This window comes from Silurus meridionalis, chromosome 5, assembly GCF_014805685.1.
Source record: "Silurus meridionalis isolate SWU-2019-XX chromosome 5, ASM1480568v1, whole genome shotgun sequence".
NCBI lineage: Eukaryota > Metazoa > Chordata > Actinopteri > Siluriformes > Siluridae > Silurus > Silurus meridionalis.
The window spans coordinates 6,926,819-6,944,449 of record NC_060888.1 but is presented as its reverse complement, the minus strand read 5'-3'; the positions used below and the strand labels follow the sequence as shown (position 1 = coordinate 6,944,449).

The 17,631-nt window shown below is 41.2% G+C and overlaps 1 protein-coding gene across 1 annotated transcript in view; it reads right to left on the bottom strand.

Moving 5' to 3' along the window:
- fgfrl1a (fibroblast growth factor receptor like 1a) overlaps positions 1-17,631 on the bottom strand; it is a 40,711-nt gene that overhangs the window by 9,434 nt on the left and 13,646 nt on the right. Inside the window, exon 3 of the mRNA XM_046850332.1 lies at positions 11,157-11,429. Coding sequence (XP_046706288.1) covers positions 11,157-11,429 — 273 coding nt within the window. The remainder of the gene's footprint in view (positions 1-11,156; positions 11,430-17,631) is intronic.

Here is a 17,631-nt window from a genome sequence, read left to right as displayed (position 1 = left end):
GACTTAATGAGCTTTAAAAACACCCGGTGTTTAAAAATAAAAAATAAAAGCATACAATTTTTCTTTATTCTTTTCATTGGAGAACAAAGAAGAAAATCTAGTGTTTCTTTAAAAAAAAAAATTAAGTTATGCTATACTTTGACAAATTGAACTTTTTGCGATGCTTTATGTTTAGAGAACATTTACTCCTAATTTCAGACCATTTAGTCTCATTTCAGTTCTTGGCAAACGCAAGATTGTGATTCATGGGTTGTAGCCTCCAAACCATTGTAGAAATCTTTAAGGAGTTTGAGCTACTCCAACATTTCAATCAACAATACAAACAAAAACAAAACAAAAAATTGCATATTGAGGTCATGCCAATGAAAACAGCTTTGAACAGGAATCGCGAATGCAGAGTATTATAGAGAAGTTTGACGCTGGTAATACCAGATACATTCCATCAACACATACTTTCATCGAGGCTGTGCGGAGGCACCCAGTTCACGTTTTGAAGATGACAGGAGGAGTTGAGAGAAGGAGAGCTGGTGCCAAATCACCGCGAGCCACTTTCGCTCTGACAATCAGCAACACATGTACAAAGACTTACTCACCCTCCTGAATCATGTGTTCCTATTCTCAAATTTGTATGCACCTCAAAAGCTACAGAGATTGAACAAAGTTTAAGGTTTAATCACCACATTAAAGAACATCGTCACAGAAAATAAGGGATGTGTAACGTCTTCCACACTGATTCCACATCTTAACCTTTCCGTTACAACGCATCATTTAGTGTGTTGGTCAAGTCAAGTCAAGAGGCGATGGACAATCCTAAAATGTGTCAAAGTATTCAAAGGTGTAAAACCAGGAGGGTTTGTTTTTTTTCAAAGTTCAGGCCTTGTATTATTCATTTGATTAATATAAGATCAAATGCAGAACAAATATAAAAAAATAAAATAATGGCGGCTTCATACAGCTCCAGCGTCTCAATCGATACTGGTCCAACTTTGAACCTGGATGGGGCAGGATCAGGATTGCAAAGACCGGAAAACTTTCCATGCGAACTTCATCTTCATCGAGTTGGAAACTTAACAGGAATTTATGTGAATGAATTAGAAAACTTAAAGAAATTCTGAATACTGAAATTGGGTTCCCTGGTAGTCTAGTGGTTAGGATTCGGCGCTCTCACCGCGGCCCGGATTTAATTCCCGGTCAGGAAATCGTTGCACAAGCCAGTGCACTCTTAGTGCCGGTCCCAAGCCCGGATAATTGGTAAAAACGCGCTAAATTGAACATGAGGATCACGAATACGGATGCTGTTGCAACCCCAAATGGGAGAAGCTGAAAGAAATATGTGAATACTGAAATTATATTGTGTGCAGGATTCAAGAATTGATCTGTGTTATGTCATGGAGGAAAGCACAGTGCATGTAGGGGGTGTGGCCTCAATAACACTGCAGGAAGTGTTCTGTGTGCATGTGATTGATGAATGTGCAGGGTTGAAATCTTAAAAGAAATTGCATCAAATCTGGTTGTTTTAACTAAGATTATCCTGCAAGATGTTTTTGTTCAACTACATTTAAGTTCCCAGTTATTGGCTAACCTGCATTTTTGTAAAATCCCAGTTTAATCCCATTAGTTCATATATATTACTGGTACGTCTTGAAAATTCCTGGATTTTTCCAACCCTAGGCAGGATGCAAGTGCATGAACTTAAACTCAACTCTACAATCAGTCTGAATCAAAAGCCATGTTTAGACAAGGTTTAGTAAACTATACTAGATTTGCAACAATACAAAAGAACAAGCGGGAATAAAAAGAGGCTAAACTAAAGAACAGGTGTACACGATAGGAAAGAGACCAATGACCAGACAGGCGCGTAGGCAGGGACAAAAAGCACAGAAAAACATCCTTTAAATTCACACAACATGCCAATAGTTGGATGAGTGACTCTGTACATGAATTGTGTGCGATTGAGTGTGTGTATTTCCGCCTCATGCCTGGTATTCCTCAGATAGGATCCACTTTACCCTGACAAGGAGAAACCAGTTCGAGAAAATGAATGAATGACGTGTATTTAGCATTTATATCTGGAAAGCTTACACATAAAAATGTCTGCAGTGCATTAGTGTTTCTCCTTCTGCTCCTTCAATCAAAAGCATGAAACGCTATTAAAAACATCGCATCTGAGTTATACAGTTAATAATAACTGGTTTGGATTATTCTACATTGTGATCAAAGCGACTGTGCCGTTTGATTTTTTTTTTCCCGAAAGGAACAAACACGGCAACAAATCAGCTTCTGGAAAAGGAAACGAAAAAGCAGCGCACTCCAAAAACATTGAAGGTCACGCTAAACAAAGCGTTGAGAGACTTCAAAGGCAGCCCTGCGACGAGGCAGTGTCTTCTCCTCGAACACATCTGAACTAATTGGTGCGTCGTTTCTCTCTGACCACACTCCACTTGTTTCCTTTTGTACGGGTCGCGCCACCGTGCAGTCAGGGCTCGATAATCAGCAGTCGGCTGAAAGAAAGGATGGCGAGGGATCCGAACAAAGACCTAAGTCTCTAATGAGAGAGGATTCCACCGCTGTACCGGTCACCCAGCGCCGCGGAGAAAACGCTATTATATGTCGTTAAAAGGGTGGAAACTCGGGGTAGGTGTGTAGACGCGGGGGGCTCAAAAGGATATAGGCGCCACCCTCTGCGTCGGCCCCCTAGGAGCTCCTCAGGGAACAATGGAGGAACAAGCTTAATCCTGGCCGGCTTATAATGAGCTATAAGCTTTCCTTTCAGAGCAAAAACGCTCTCCCTTCTTTGGCTGCTAATCAGGGACAAAATGCCCCTATGCTTTTCAGGATTGCAAAATCCCCATTCCATCGCAGGTTCCCTCGTCCCTTGTTTTGCATTTTCAAGTGTCCATGGTTGAAGAGGAGAAGAGCTTAAGGTCCATGAGAATGGTCAGGCATCTGAACGCATGGAAGCTTTATGTTCGAGTGGGCCTTTTGAGGCTGCGCAGAGATACACAGCAAAGTTTTTTTGTGGCAAAGAGTTCGAAGGACAAAGAACGACGAGAAGGAAGCAGGGAACATTTTCTCCTTTTTATACATCGCAAAAGAAAGCAACAGCACTGCCTCGTCTTACTGTGAAGAACACACTGCTATTCAGGATATTCCTGAGTAATCCATTATGCACCACCAAAATACCTGAAGTCACCCACAGACAAAGTGATGTGAACTCATTAACATGCGTAACACTTTTCCCCTGTCTTGTCTTAATGTCAGAGTAACCTGTTAAAGTAAAATGACTAAATAAATGTGTAATTTAACTGTCTTCAAGGCGAATGTTTTGTGGGCAGGTGAAAAAAAAAAAAAGAAACTTTTTTTCTTTCTGCCTTTTTTTTTTTTTTTTTTTTTTTACAAGCGAGTCCACGTGAAACAAATGCCTTCCCAATTTATCGCAAAGAGGCAATTAGGTGTTACAAATTAACAAAGCATTCCATCCTGTGGGGAAGATTTTCTGCAAGCGCCCATGCGATGGGAAGCAGGCCTTAGTGTGTGAAGGACATGTGAAGAGCATTTCGAAGTTTAAAAGCACTTTTTTTGTTTTCTACACCAGATGCGTGTGTGGAAGATCACGCACGTCGTGACCCTTCGCGTCCTTCCGCCGATTCATCTCGAGTCAATCCCTTCACAATCGCTTTGCCTCGAAGCAAGCTGACGATATTCATATTCAACTTTCTCTTTTTTTTGGACATGAATCATAGCTGACACGCCTAGTCAAGATGCGTTTTTTTGCAAAATTCCTTGGCCTACAGATTAGACGGCACCTCCTGTCTACTCCGTCTCTCGCCACGCGTTGAAACCGAGCAGAACGGCGATGTGGGTTGTGTTGAGACTCTGCCTCCGCCTATTAAAGCCTTCACAAACAGGCAGGCGTGAAATGTAATCCCGAGCCTTATAACTTTGGTCCGGTCCTAGCCGCTTGAGTGCTTTGTTTGCATTTTCCCCCTTTTTCCGGATCTTTGAGTGGCTCCCTTTGCCAATGCCTTTGAAACTCAAGCTTGCCCCCACCTGTAGAGAGACGAGCACTGTGTTACACGCATTATTGTGCGCTTAAAATGGCATCTTCATTTCCTCCGCCTTGCTTCCGGATGAGCAGGTCAGTAACAATACAAAAGAGGGAGGATCTGTTTGGCTTGTGGTGGTGGTGGTGGTGGTACTTTGATGAAGAAGAAAAAGAAAAAAAACAAAAAAGAAAACCTGGATCATTCCCAAGTTTATCCTGACTCACAAATGAAATGTTGATTCACCGGTGATGAATATAAGGCTCAGAATACATGAAGTGCTCCGATGAAGACTTTTGGAGCGCAAGGACATGTTAATCCTTTTTCCTGAGGTTTGTCTGTAGCGTATTTTGGAGGAGTGAGAGGTTATCCAAGTTTATATATGATAAGGTCTGTCTGGTGAACCAGTATCAAAGCAAAAAGAGTATTACATTGCAAAATTGTAACTGGATAGCCTTTGAAATCTTTAGCGTAAAAAGTCCTATGTTTTCAGAGTTAGTTCTTTTCTTGTTTTCTGTTTGCATTAGCTACTATTTCTCATGAAGTTCCCTTCTGGTTTAAGGGGGAGTGGAACCAAGCCATGCTTTTGCAGAAAAACTGGGAATGGAGTTGGTGAAACAATGGGTAAAAAAAACAAGTTAAAAAGGGTATTTTGTGTTCTTTCCTGCTTTCTATTCTAAAATCCTGATCCATCTAGGCCTCGCTTCACCAAGCATGTCACTCGTCTCTGACAGACCCTGATTTCTGGCAGGCCAGTGGACACATGACCACTGAAGCTGAGCAAAGTACAAACGAAGACAAACCTACTGAGTAGCCTGCCATAACAAGTTGGTTAACACATGAAAGGCAGGCAAAAGAAGGGTTTTGTATTTCTCTTTTCACCTATTTCCTCTTTTCTTACCAGTTCCATGACTTATTATTCTCTATTTGAACCAACAGAGTTCTTTCCTGGGAACCTCATGCCTTGTATTGAAAATATATGTATAAGGGCAAAAGGACATCTGTATAAAAAAAAAAAGATACTCCAATTTTATGGCAATTAAGCTGCGATTATTTTGGAACTCAACCCCGGATATCTTCTCGCTTTAAACCATGAATGTAATTTTTCTAATCTGCTTGGAAAATACGTTTAATATCTAATCGGAAAAAATTTCGAAAGGGAGCCCGCGAAGGTCAAGAGATCGGGCCGCCATGCGATCTGTTTTCTTAGGTTCTGCCCCAAGACAGCTGTGGAATCTGACACTTGTGTCGAGGAGTGCATAGAGAAAAGAGATTAGGGAGAGCGCAGGCGGACTTTCTCATTCTCGTCACGTTCATCGACCAGCGCAGAAGGACAACTTTCTTTCAAGTTCTCCTCCAAAGATTCCTGTGATGAATGCCGTGAAACATGAGCATGTTCCGACTTTGTTGAGCGTTCCGTGCAAAACGCGGGAAAAAAAAAAACAGCTCTGGTGTGCGTTCTCACAAAATTGCTTCCAAAGATATCATGTTTGAAATTTTCGGGGTTTCCGGCTGCCCGGCACATTCAGCCTTAGCAGCCAGAAGGGAAGGAGAATGTCAGCTCTGAAATGACAGGTCTGTTTTCACAGTTCTTGTAAATCTCTCATTTTGTTTTGGAAGATTTCAAATAATTACGTTCCAGGAAAAATATTTCCCGAAGCCGCTCTCAAGCGTGCCAGTCAGAAAAATAGATAAGGAGATCCGCGAAGTACAGAAGTATTGATAAAACCCACTGTCACAGGGATGATAAGATCAGAATGCGGAAAATCTGACTTTATATCTTACGGTTCTGTATCAGCTGTTTTGCCACAAAAAGAAAATACATGTACAAAGAAAACCCTTTTAGCTGATAAGTACAAAAGCCTTAAATTTCCCAGCAAAAAATCTAATTTATTGCTAAGGTGAACAGAAACTGATGAACTTGTTCTACCAGACTGACCACCTCAGGGTATCTGGAAGTCTTAAGGGAAGCCCTGTATTCAGATCACTAGATATCTCAAGCTTCAGTTTTCCTGGATTAAGATCACTACCAGATGTTGGCTGAGCAGCAGCTTCTAAGGCCCAAACAAGCTCCACAAATCACTATAAATCACCAGGGACTTCTCTGTAGCTTCCTACATGTCTTAATTTTGCAATTACTCCAAATCACGTCTGCACCGTGTTCATAAACAAGGAGTAAATCTCATTTATCTTAGATGCATTGTTTTCTTTTTGGTAGCCGGTTTATGTTGGCAAGAGCCCTCAAAAGCAACACGAACCATTACTGTAGCGGTCTTTTTTCAAACGCTATCGTATAATGACCCTCTCTGCTGGCCCCTCTCAGGGCTAGCTTTCTTTTCATTAGTTTAGCCAGCGATGCAGTTTCCTCCTGTGATGTAACAACACGAACCTCATCTCCAGTTCGCCTTAACAACCATACTGTTAAAAAATATGAACGCTGGACTCTGCGATCAGTAAACAAACAGGGAAAATAAATCTGTCATCAAACGTGGATAGCATGAACGAGTGGGTGGAGGAAATGGAAAGAAAAAAAGATCACGTTTAGAGGACGGGGAGCAGTGTATAGCTGGGATCTATAAGAAGTAAAAGCAGTTCCCAGAGCCAGCACTGCCACTGATGGATGGATGCTAATGTCTTTCCCATCTGGCTCGAAGAAGGGCAAGGCTACTAATGAGTCCTATCATCACTGGACTCCAGTCCTCACTGGGACATTCGATCACTAAGCCATAAAATCCAGGGTGGACTACACAAGCACTTCCAGCACTTCAAAAACACACTGTTATTCTAAGGTTAATTTAAAGCCCTGTCCACGGGTATACGGATACCTCAGAAAACATTATTATTACTCAGAATTTTTGCCTCCTGGTCCACCCGAACGGCAAAAACTTTAAAAAAGAAAGTTGGTTTTCATGTGTTCTCCATGTGCATAGACTCGAACCTGCTTGGTTTCTATCACAATATAATTTCATTTTGGGTTATTTTCACTATCTTTGTATTCATTCTTTTTTTTTTTTTTATAAGATCTGTCTGTCCATCCATCCATCCATCCATCCATCCATCCATCCATCCATCCATCTATGAGCTCAGCCGTAGTTCGCCCTCATTGCCAGTCCATATCAATCTTTAATGATGTTGATGTTTTTCCGTGCTTTTGCTTATTATTATTATTTTTGAGGTGTGATGTTGAAGGCTGGGGATTATTTGATGCTAGGATTTTAAATCCCAGATTGAAAATGTCTCAAGCTGGTAGCAATGCTTGTCTTCTAAAAGTTGCACTTGAACCAGTGGTTTAAAAAGTGGCGAGGTAGAGTTGAGCACTAAAACAAACAAATTACTCCATTGACACAAATGATATATAAAAATAAATACGGAATTCCTGCGCTGTTCTTCCTGTTCTGAACAAGTGTCATTGCCCAACACTGGGCCCGATTTCAGTGCGGAAGCAAACAGAGGAGCTTTTGTGTGGTGAAAAAAAAAAATTAAAAAAAAAAAAAAAAAAAAGAAAATATTTCTCCAAATGAAATTGAATTTAAGAGCCGGGAAAGACGGGCAAGGCGTAATTTAAAAAAGGTGTCGGATGTTCTTGTGAGTGCGAACGGGATAATATCAAAGAACAAACGGTTGGGGCTCAGGTGCGGTCTGAACTAATTACAGAGACCACCCACAGACGTGGAGAAAGGCACGGATCAACTTCCATGCTTGCATTCAGGTTTTATTGCTCAAATATGGTTCAATAGTTGAAAATGTGGCACCACTTTACTTTAAACGCCTTACATGCTACCAAACGGAACCCCCCCTACCCCACCCCCCCTCCAGAACTGCCAAAACGGATGTGTCATTCTAGAACAATATTATTATAAGTCTGTAAGAAAGTTTGTGGAGCCTGTGGAATGATCCGGATTTCTACAAGCAGCTCCTGGAATGTTTTCCAAATCCTAATAATAAATTTAGTATTATATAACTGGACAAAAAAAAATTTGAAGTATTTCAAATTAGATATATATGATGTCTTTTTTAAATGTCCTGCTCAGTCAATCTAAAATACCTATCTTTTTTCTTTTGATGGAATCAATTGATTTGATTTGCCTCTTTTAGCCTGTAGTCTTTTCGCTTTAAATCAATTTTTTAGAGCCTTGATATTGTTTTTCTCAGACAGTTTATTAATCCCTCAGTTATTACTATAAGTCCTTCAGGTCATGTTTCTACAAATCAAACACACATCATAAGTCTCCATCAAGCTTCTCCAAAGAAAGAAAAAAAAAAAAAAATTGGACATAGACTTAGTTGGTGTATTTTTTTCTCCATACGGTAGATTCAATGCAGATGTCAACAAGAGAGAACCTGTTGACGAACGTACTGCCTGCCTTTACATTGGTTTTTGGAAGATGCAAAGATAAACTGGGTGCTTGTAAAGTGATGGACACTCAAATCTTTTTAATGTAATCAACAACAAATAATCACATTCACTGCATCGGGTTAAATGCACTTCAACAAAATGCTGCAGTTTTCTTTAGGACAGGGCAGGGTTTCATATAAACTAGCTCTTATAAGGGTTTTTGACTAAAGGTGAATATGACATAGAAACTTTTCCATTTACAATGTCTACTATGACTGAGGAATTAATAGATGTACACGCTATAATTTATTAAAAGCACCTGAACATCTGCTCATTCTTGAAATTATTTAAATATCAATGCATATAATTATTCCAAGTCCAAGAGCTTTAATTAATATTCAGTCAAGGTGTTCTCTGTGACTGTGGCATGGTTGCTCATACCAGTTTTTGGTAGTTTAATATACAGTGGTCCCGTGGTGGTACAGTGGTGGAACTCGCGGGGGTTACATTTTAAGACTTCCACAAAACCAAGAATTTTAGACACATCCCCGCAGCCCCTATAGTAATGAATCTAGATATTGTCACTTTGATACATTAATGTGTTTAAAAAATTTGTTTAGTAAACATAGTTTAAAATGGTATTCCCAACGTTCCTGGACATTCAGTCCCGCTGCGGATTCCTGCAAAAATCGGCAACTTGCTGTTAGTCAGGTTCCGAATAAGAACCAGCGGATTTTCCGAGCCACGAGTTCCGAACTGTGAATTATCGGGGGTTGACTGTATTCCAAAAACTGATTTCCACAGAGTTGTATGAAAAAAATAAAAATAAACAAAAAAACATCTAGTAAAAGTCAATTCTGTGTATGGACCCAACTTGATGAGAGACATAAGATTGATTTGATCTGACAAAAATCTATAGTAACAAATCGGCACAATGTACAACTGTGGTAAGCAGAAAAGCGTCACAGAATGCACCTTGAGTCTCATAAGCTTCCTCAGCAGAAGATCTTTCATGTGATCATTAACTGAAATTTCTGACCTGGATCGTTTGCATGACAAAAAAAGTTGAACAAATGAACAGATGTATAAATGTTCCTAATAAAGTGGCCAGTGAGTTTATATTGTAGCATGAAGCCGAAAATAAAAATAAATAAATAAATATAAATTATATACACACTAATGCATGCATACACCTCCACCCCTAACCTTAACCCCAGTAACCCAAAATTTAATTTTTATCTCTTTTTTTAAAACAAAAGCTTTATTTTTTTTGTACGAGGAGCAGTTTTCCTAAAGAGGACCTGCCAAATGTCCTTACAAGGTCAAAACTTTCACATATTACTCTCATTATGGGATATTTGCTGCTCATAATTAGATGCCACATCCTTCTGCACCCTTCCTACCCATCTGCACACACCCACACACACATACACACACAATGGTGCAACAAAGACATTCTAAAACAAGAAGGAGTTCAAGGGCCCTGACTAACCAGCATGGCGGAGACAATAATGGTGCATCAAAGCCGTCCTGGTGCAACTCAGGCGCCCAGGCACAGCGGTTGCAGCTGCTCAGCTGAAGTCATCGTGGCAGCTGCCCCCCAAACCCCCAATCCATTAGGGGCTCTTTGGGGGGGGGGGTTTAAAAGCCTCAAGCCTTGCAAGCACCTCTGTAGGAACCCATTGTCATTTATTCAGCCGATACTTGAGCACCTTCACGCGGCCTGTAATTTTGTGCCAATACCGTAGGTCTTATTGTATTTTCTTTCTTCTTAGCTATAAAAAGGAATGCTTACGTAGAAACGTAGAATATTCCCACAACTAGGCACGACTTTCCTGAGACGGGTGAGGAAGTTCCTCTGAATAGTGAATGTTTGCTAATGATTGACTGTATGCTGCAATACAAACAGGCTATTGACTAGTGAGGATGTGCTCAGTACCCACAATTCAGCCCCTTTTTGTCTAACATTACACAAAGCTTTATTTGAGAACAAAATAAAAGGATAATTAACTCAGCCTGGCTAATATAAAACTAACCCCGATAGAGGCCCACAGCGGGGCTCTCCGTTTAGACTTGGCGCTGCTTGCGATAGACATTTTCCGCCCTCAAATTAGAGGTTGTTCAGTCCAGGAGATAGTACAGATCACTGTAAACCCCCAAACCATAGTCCTGTTCTATAGTACTGACTATTGCATCCATTGTTTTTATTTGTCTTTTGTGTTTATTTTATTATGCTGAAAAATGGCTATTCAGCACTTAAGCCTGTGCTGTGGATAATAAAATTTTCAAATCGTTCTCAATGGGGACCAGGGTTCACGTACTCGAGAGTTCTGAGAGAAAGCTTATAGGATCACAAGACCTTCTCTGGTTCTTTAGGCCTCGATTAATTGGGCAGACGGCCAGTTTACTCATGCAGCACACACACTCTCTGTTTTTTTCCAAAACAGAAATGATCGTCCAGTGGATGTCTCATTTGAGCAGATGAATTGTGCCCTTTAAAATAAAAAATTCTGGTTGTCTGCAGGTTATGATGAGAAACTAGAGTTCGCATAGTAATGAGGGTCGGAAACTCTTAAACTGGACTATAAAAGAGGATTAGAAAATCTGTCACATGTGAATATCAAATAACTCATTTCTTACTTCGAATTGTAGGATCAGATGCCACTGTGGTTGTGGAATCGCAGTAAAAATGTTCGGATGTGCGTTACAATTTTATTGAAAGAACGCAAGTTTGATCTCGTCCTGTTGAATTTGCTCAAAAAAAAAAAAAGACTCACCGATCACAATGAGGGTGTAGTTGATGTTGACGCTGCCGAAGCCGTTGGTGGCTTTACAGTTGAAGGTACCGGCATCCTCGGCCTCCACCTCTTTTATGCGCAGCGCTTGATGCGTGACCCTGAAGCGCATCCACCCGCTGTGGATATTGCGGCCGTCTTTGCTCCACATGATGAGGGGCGGCGGGTCGCCCTCAACCGGACACTGGAGCTTCATGGTGCGTCCGATCCGCACCGTCTGCCGATGCACCACTTTCTCGGAAACGCGTGGCGGACCTGAGAACAGATGGCAGACCGATCGTTTGTTAACGACTCGTGTTGAGTGAAAACACGAGGCAAGATTTATAGGAACATAAGTATGCTGGGGTGTAAGTACAGGAACATAAGTATACTAGTGCACTGACACTCATGGTATAAGGTCTTGATCTTATACCATGTTTACAGATTTGTAATCATAAACGTCTCATACCAACATCCAGTCTCATCTGATAGTATGTTATGTGTGCAATCAGAGAAGTCTCAGTCTATTAACACTCATTTTTCCTGGCAAGGATACACAGACACCCAGTCCTTGACAACTCTGAGATGTGACAGACCTGCATCTAGCTTTCCCGCCTCTGACACAATTTGTTGCTCTTCTGGAAATAGTACCGTCTTTCAAATCCTTCAGTACTGCTGACAAAGCGATGCAACCTGAGAATGTGAGTGATGTGGTTAACACGAATGTCCGGGACTAGCCGGTTTTCGTCTCCGAATGCGTTACATCCAGCATTAAACACCGTCCCGGCACACCAGATCTTACGAGTGTCGAGCTAGGCTTAGTTTTAAGTAGCGTTGGCTCGGCTCAGCGAAAGAGGTTTTCCCCTGGCCCACGCACAGCCTTGCTTACTCCCTGTTAAGAGACTCAAGACAGGAAATTGATAGTGTCACTGTTTATGTCTGCAGGGAAATTGTAACCACAGTCCCTTGTCAGCCAGCCATGTCTCCCTGGCTTGCTGCTTTATGCAGGCAAGCGCTGTTTGCACACTCCTTAGCTGGTGGCTCTTCCGTGGTTAGAAGGGTCAGAACCTGTAAATACTCGCTACAAGCACTACTCTTAAAGCAGAGGGAGTCGTGTATAGCGGTTGTTTACACAAGACTAATGCCTTTTTCTGTCTTATACATCTGAAGTGATTTGCACAGGCACTTCTTTTTTGCACGTAAGGCAGGATTTAGGGGATTTTCAGTTCAGTTTATGTCAATAAAAAAAAATATATATATATATATATATATATATATATATATATATATATATATATATATATATATATATATATAAATAAAAGCTGACTACCATTTTTCCACTATTCCACCATTACCCCTAATTTAAATACACATGTTTTACACACACACACACACACACACACAAAAAAAATGAGGTCCCGCATCAAGGTGAGTGAGGCACTGCTCAAGTTAATAAGCGTGACTGACCACATCACACTACTGCTTCTCACAGGAGGAAGTGGGGTAGCTGACATTTTGACAAATGGAGGTTCAAAGTGTGAAAAAGAAATTAGTCACAGGCAGGAGTCTGATGTAACCCTCCTCTCCGCTTCTCCCTTTTCACTCGGCAAATGGCTTTCTCATCAAGACGCAAACCTCGAGTAAACCTTCCTGGTGTGTCGTTCCCCCAGATTGAATTCTCATTCTCCCTGGAAGGCTGTACGCCCACTCTTCAGGCAGATTTACGAGCATTTTGCTCCCGGCCTTCTGTTCAGAAGAAGGCCTGTGGGTTAGACCCAAGGCTTCTCCTCCGGGTTTTGGGGCCCGGGGGCTGACAGCGTGGCGCGTTTCACAGATCAGAGGTGTGCGGATGAAAACAAAAGGCCCCATACTTTCGCGAGCTGCTCTCAATTCTCTTGTTCAGCCTCTGTCCCAGCACAGCGGCGATTAATGGACAAACCAGTGTACAGCTGTCTGCAGCTACCCGTGGCCCTTTTTTCCTCCCTTCACATGGAATGTGAGACAGAAATATCAGGAGTGCATGACAGGATGAAGATTTTTTATGGTGCCAGAGTAAATCGAGCAAATCAATGAGTCTATTGGGGGGTGGAGGGTTTGCTAATGTGTGTGTGTGTGTGTGTGTGTGTGTGTGTGTGTGTGGAGAAGGAATTAAGGCTGAACAGGAAGAGGGAAGAACCGAAGGGCTAAATCTTTTAAAGGCAATCTGTTTTGTCCATTTAACCTAAACACATTCCCTTCTGCTGCAGATGACTGCGCCACAGCCTGCAGCACAATACATTAGCAGGCGTCTCTTTTCATTCAGGCTTTTGCGCTGGGGATCTGCCTTAAAGATGCAGCCTCCCATATCTCCTTTAGCCTTTTATGGCCTGCTGGCTTAAGGTAGCAAAACATGCATGTCTGGTATGTCCACTAATGACAGGAAAAAAAAAAACACAAAAGGACTGGATTCAGCAAGAGGCCAACATAAGAGGCATTTCAACTCTCCAAACTGAAAGATCCTTGCCAGGACATTCTATATCTGGGGTTTTGTCCTTAAAAGTCAGAGTCTAGCACTGAGCCAGAGAGATAGAGCTATTTGCTTGAAGAAATCGAATGCAAAAATATTTTTCTTGGCAACATCACGATCACCGGAGATGCTCCGGAGCTCCAAAGTACCTTTGATTAAAACGTTACTTAAAGTGCCAGTATTTTTTTTCACCTTCAGGAAGAGGCCTGTGACAAAGGAGGGGATCCTTCACCCTGGCTCAACTTCCTGACTCAACTTTTTTTTATTCATTTTTTTTTATTTTTTTAAATCGCTCTTGCATTGCCAATACAAACTGGATTATTCGCAAAAATGGAAGAATAACAATATTAACAGCGACTTATTTGCACATTTATTAGTAGTCTTCTCTTCAGACTGGTCTAATACAGACCCAAATAAAGTCACATTACTGGTGAATAGTACACAAACTCCTCAACTGAACTCTTACATAACTTGGCAAAGCATTACAGTGAATACTGAAGCAGTTACTTGCTCAGAGTCTCAACTTCATCAGCGCTGAAGCAATTACATCGAACCAGTGCCGGTTGTTGGGTTTTTTTTTCTAAAAGATGGTAATGTGGCTGGGCAAAATGAAAACGGAAGTGTAAATGAATTCCAACCTATGATTTATGGTATGCTTTTTAACCATCTGGACTTGCCTGCTATGATTTTCCCAGGCTGACACAATAGGGCTGGGATTACATGAGCGAGCTTGCATCTGCAACCCGGCATAAAAATGTAACCCAAGCTGAAGTACGAGAGTCAAGAGGGACAAATCACCTTTATGTTTTCCCGTTATGATAGTTTCCTTAACACCCATCAATCGCAAGGGCCGGAGAATTTGTGCAACCCATAAATACGCTTTAGGCTCTGGTGAGTTTGAGGATCTAACTATGTCCTAAACGGCCTGTTCCACAAGCTCCAAATGATTTACCAACCTGAGCCAAAATGGTGCGAAGCCAAAGTTGAGTCGGGTGCAAAGAAAACATCTCTTTAAAAGTATGCAAGATTGAGTAAGGGTCTCCCTCCGGGAAGCGTCGGAATGAGAGGGGTTTCAGGAGGGTTTTGCGTTGCCATCGAGAAGTTCTGTGGGCCAACAACTACATGGCGAATACCAAATAGACCATTGTGGAGTGCGCCAAGCGTTCAGAAGAGTGATGGAGTCTTTCATACACACTCCATTTCAAATAAATACAACACGCTAGAGAACAAAACTGGTCGTTTCAATGAGTGGGACCAGCTATAATTTATCGAAGGATTAAAACATCTATCAATAAGACTAGCAGAACAATTTTTTTTTAAATGGAAACAATTCATGTCAGGAACTAACAAAAATAAACTCACAAGGTTCAAATGGTATTTTGTGGTTTTCTCTGTAGAGTCCAGATTGCCTGGCCCATTGTCATGTTCCATTCTAGGGTGTTTCAGAACAGATACTTTTATGCTATTAGTCACATTTCTGCTCAGTGTTAACTTGTAAAATGTGGGTCAATAACATATTGAAGAAGGTGTGTGCTTAGTCTCCAGCTCCATCTGACTTGTCCCTATGCGCTTGCTCTCATTCCCTCTGACCTGCGTTGGATGTGTTTCTGACGTTGCCTCGGGGGACAAGTCAGAATGATAACGATAATCCATTTACACACACTGCACTCGATTCTTCCAGACAGGTAAAGAGCACCCATTTCCCCTGCTGTCAATAGGTCAATTGCTACCAATTGCTAAGCATGACAGTTAACACTACCCTGAGGCTTAGGGCTGGATATGTTTACACTAGTCTCGCTTCTTCACACACCTTCCATTGGATTAATGGGGCTTAATAGCAGGTAGATTATAAAATGTATATATAGAATCTCATCACAAGTATGTACTTCTGCCCTATTAAGACAATGTGAACTATAATTTGATGTAAAAATAGACACAGAGGCTACCAAACAAGCATAGAGGCCACACCTTCATTACCGAAACAAATCAGCATAGGCCACACCTTTATTACTAAAACAAATCAGGCCACACATCATTACTGGAACAAATAACCATAGGCCACACCTTCGTTACTGAAACAAATCAGCATAGGCCACACATTAATACTAAAACAAATCAGGCCACACCTTCATTACGAAAACAAATCAGCATAGGCCACACCTTCATTACTAAAACAAACCAGCATAGGCCACACCTTCATTACAAAAGCACATCAGGCCACACCTTCATTACAAAAACAAATCAGCATAGGCCACACCTTCATTACTAAAACAAATCAGCATAGGCCACACCTTCATTACTAAAACAAACCAGCATAGGCCACACCTTCATTACAAAAGCACATCAGGCCACACCTTCATTACAAAAACAAATCAGCATAGGCCACACCTTCATTACTAAAACAAATCAGGCCACACCTTAATTACAAAAACAAATCAGCATAGGCCACACCTTCATTACTGAAACAAATCAGGCCACACCTTCATTACTAAAACAAATCAGGCCACACCTTCATTACTAAAACAAATCAGGCCACACCTTCATTACTAAAACAAATCAGGCCACACCTTCATTACTAAAACAAATTAGGCCACACCTTAATTACTAAAACAAATCAGGCCACACCTTCATTACTGAAACAAATCAAACCACACCTTCATTACTAAAACAAATTAGGCCACACCTTAATTACTAAAACAAATCAGGCCACACCTTCATTACGAAAACAAATTAGGCCACACCTTAATTACTAAAACAAATCAGGCCACACCTTCATTACTAAAACAAATTAGGCCACACCTTAATTACTAAAACAAATCAGGCCACACCTTCATTACTAAAACAAATCAGACCATACCTTCATTACTAAAACAAATCAGACCACACCTTCATTACTAAAACAAATTAGGCCACACCTTAATGACTAAAACAAATCAGACCACACCTTCATTACTAAAACAAATTAGGCTACACCTTAGTTACTAAAACAAATCAGACCATACCTTCATTACTAAAACAAATCATACCACACCTTCATTACTAAAACAAATTAGGCCACACCTTAATGACTAAAACAAATCAGACCACACCTTCATTACTAAAACAAATTAGGCCACACCTTAATTACTAAAACAAATCAGGCCACACCTTCATTACTAAAACAAATTAGGCCACACCTTCTTTACTGAAACAAATCAGCATACGCCACACCTTCATTACTGAAACAAATCAGGCCACACATCATTACGAAAACAAATCGCCATAAGCTATGTCTCCATTACAAAGATTAAAAAAGCACAATCCATGCCTACATTACTGAGACTAATTATCAGATGGCAGCAAAATCCTGGGCTAGTTTTGTGTTGTCTCCTGTAGTCCTGTGTTTTGTCATTTAGCACAATGGTCCTGGAGGAACGCTGTTTCATTTCACTCTGTACTGGCCCAGATGTATATGGTTGAAATGACAAGAAGGCCAATTGACTTGACTTGATTACTGAGACTAAACAGCAAAGCCCACACCTTTGCTGCTGAGACTATCCAGTGAAAGGCCATGCCTCCATTACTGAGATTTACAAGCATAGGCCACACCTCCATTAGTGATAACCAGTACAGTGGTCACACCTCCGTTACTGGAAACTGGGGTGGGGGGTGGTGGGGGGATTAATACAAATTACTGTATGAGCTTTAGCAATGCATGCAGTTGAAAGGTGAATTTTTCCTGAAACATCCTGAGCTAAAGCACAGAAACCATTGTTATGAATACTTTTTTAAGGCGGTTCGAGTGGTGGGTTTGGCTCTTCGCTCTCTTTGCAACTACTCCTCAGAGGCACATACACTGTTCTGGGAATCTCAGAACCAGAAGCCAATAGGGTGTTGGGCGATGAGTGGATCAAGTTGCCACGCAGGCCAGTCAGCAAATTCCACAAAGCTTTTAAAGTTCCAGTTGCTTTTTTGCCTTTCGGCGGGGCA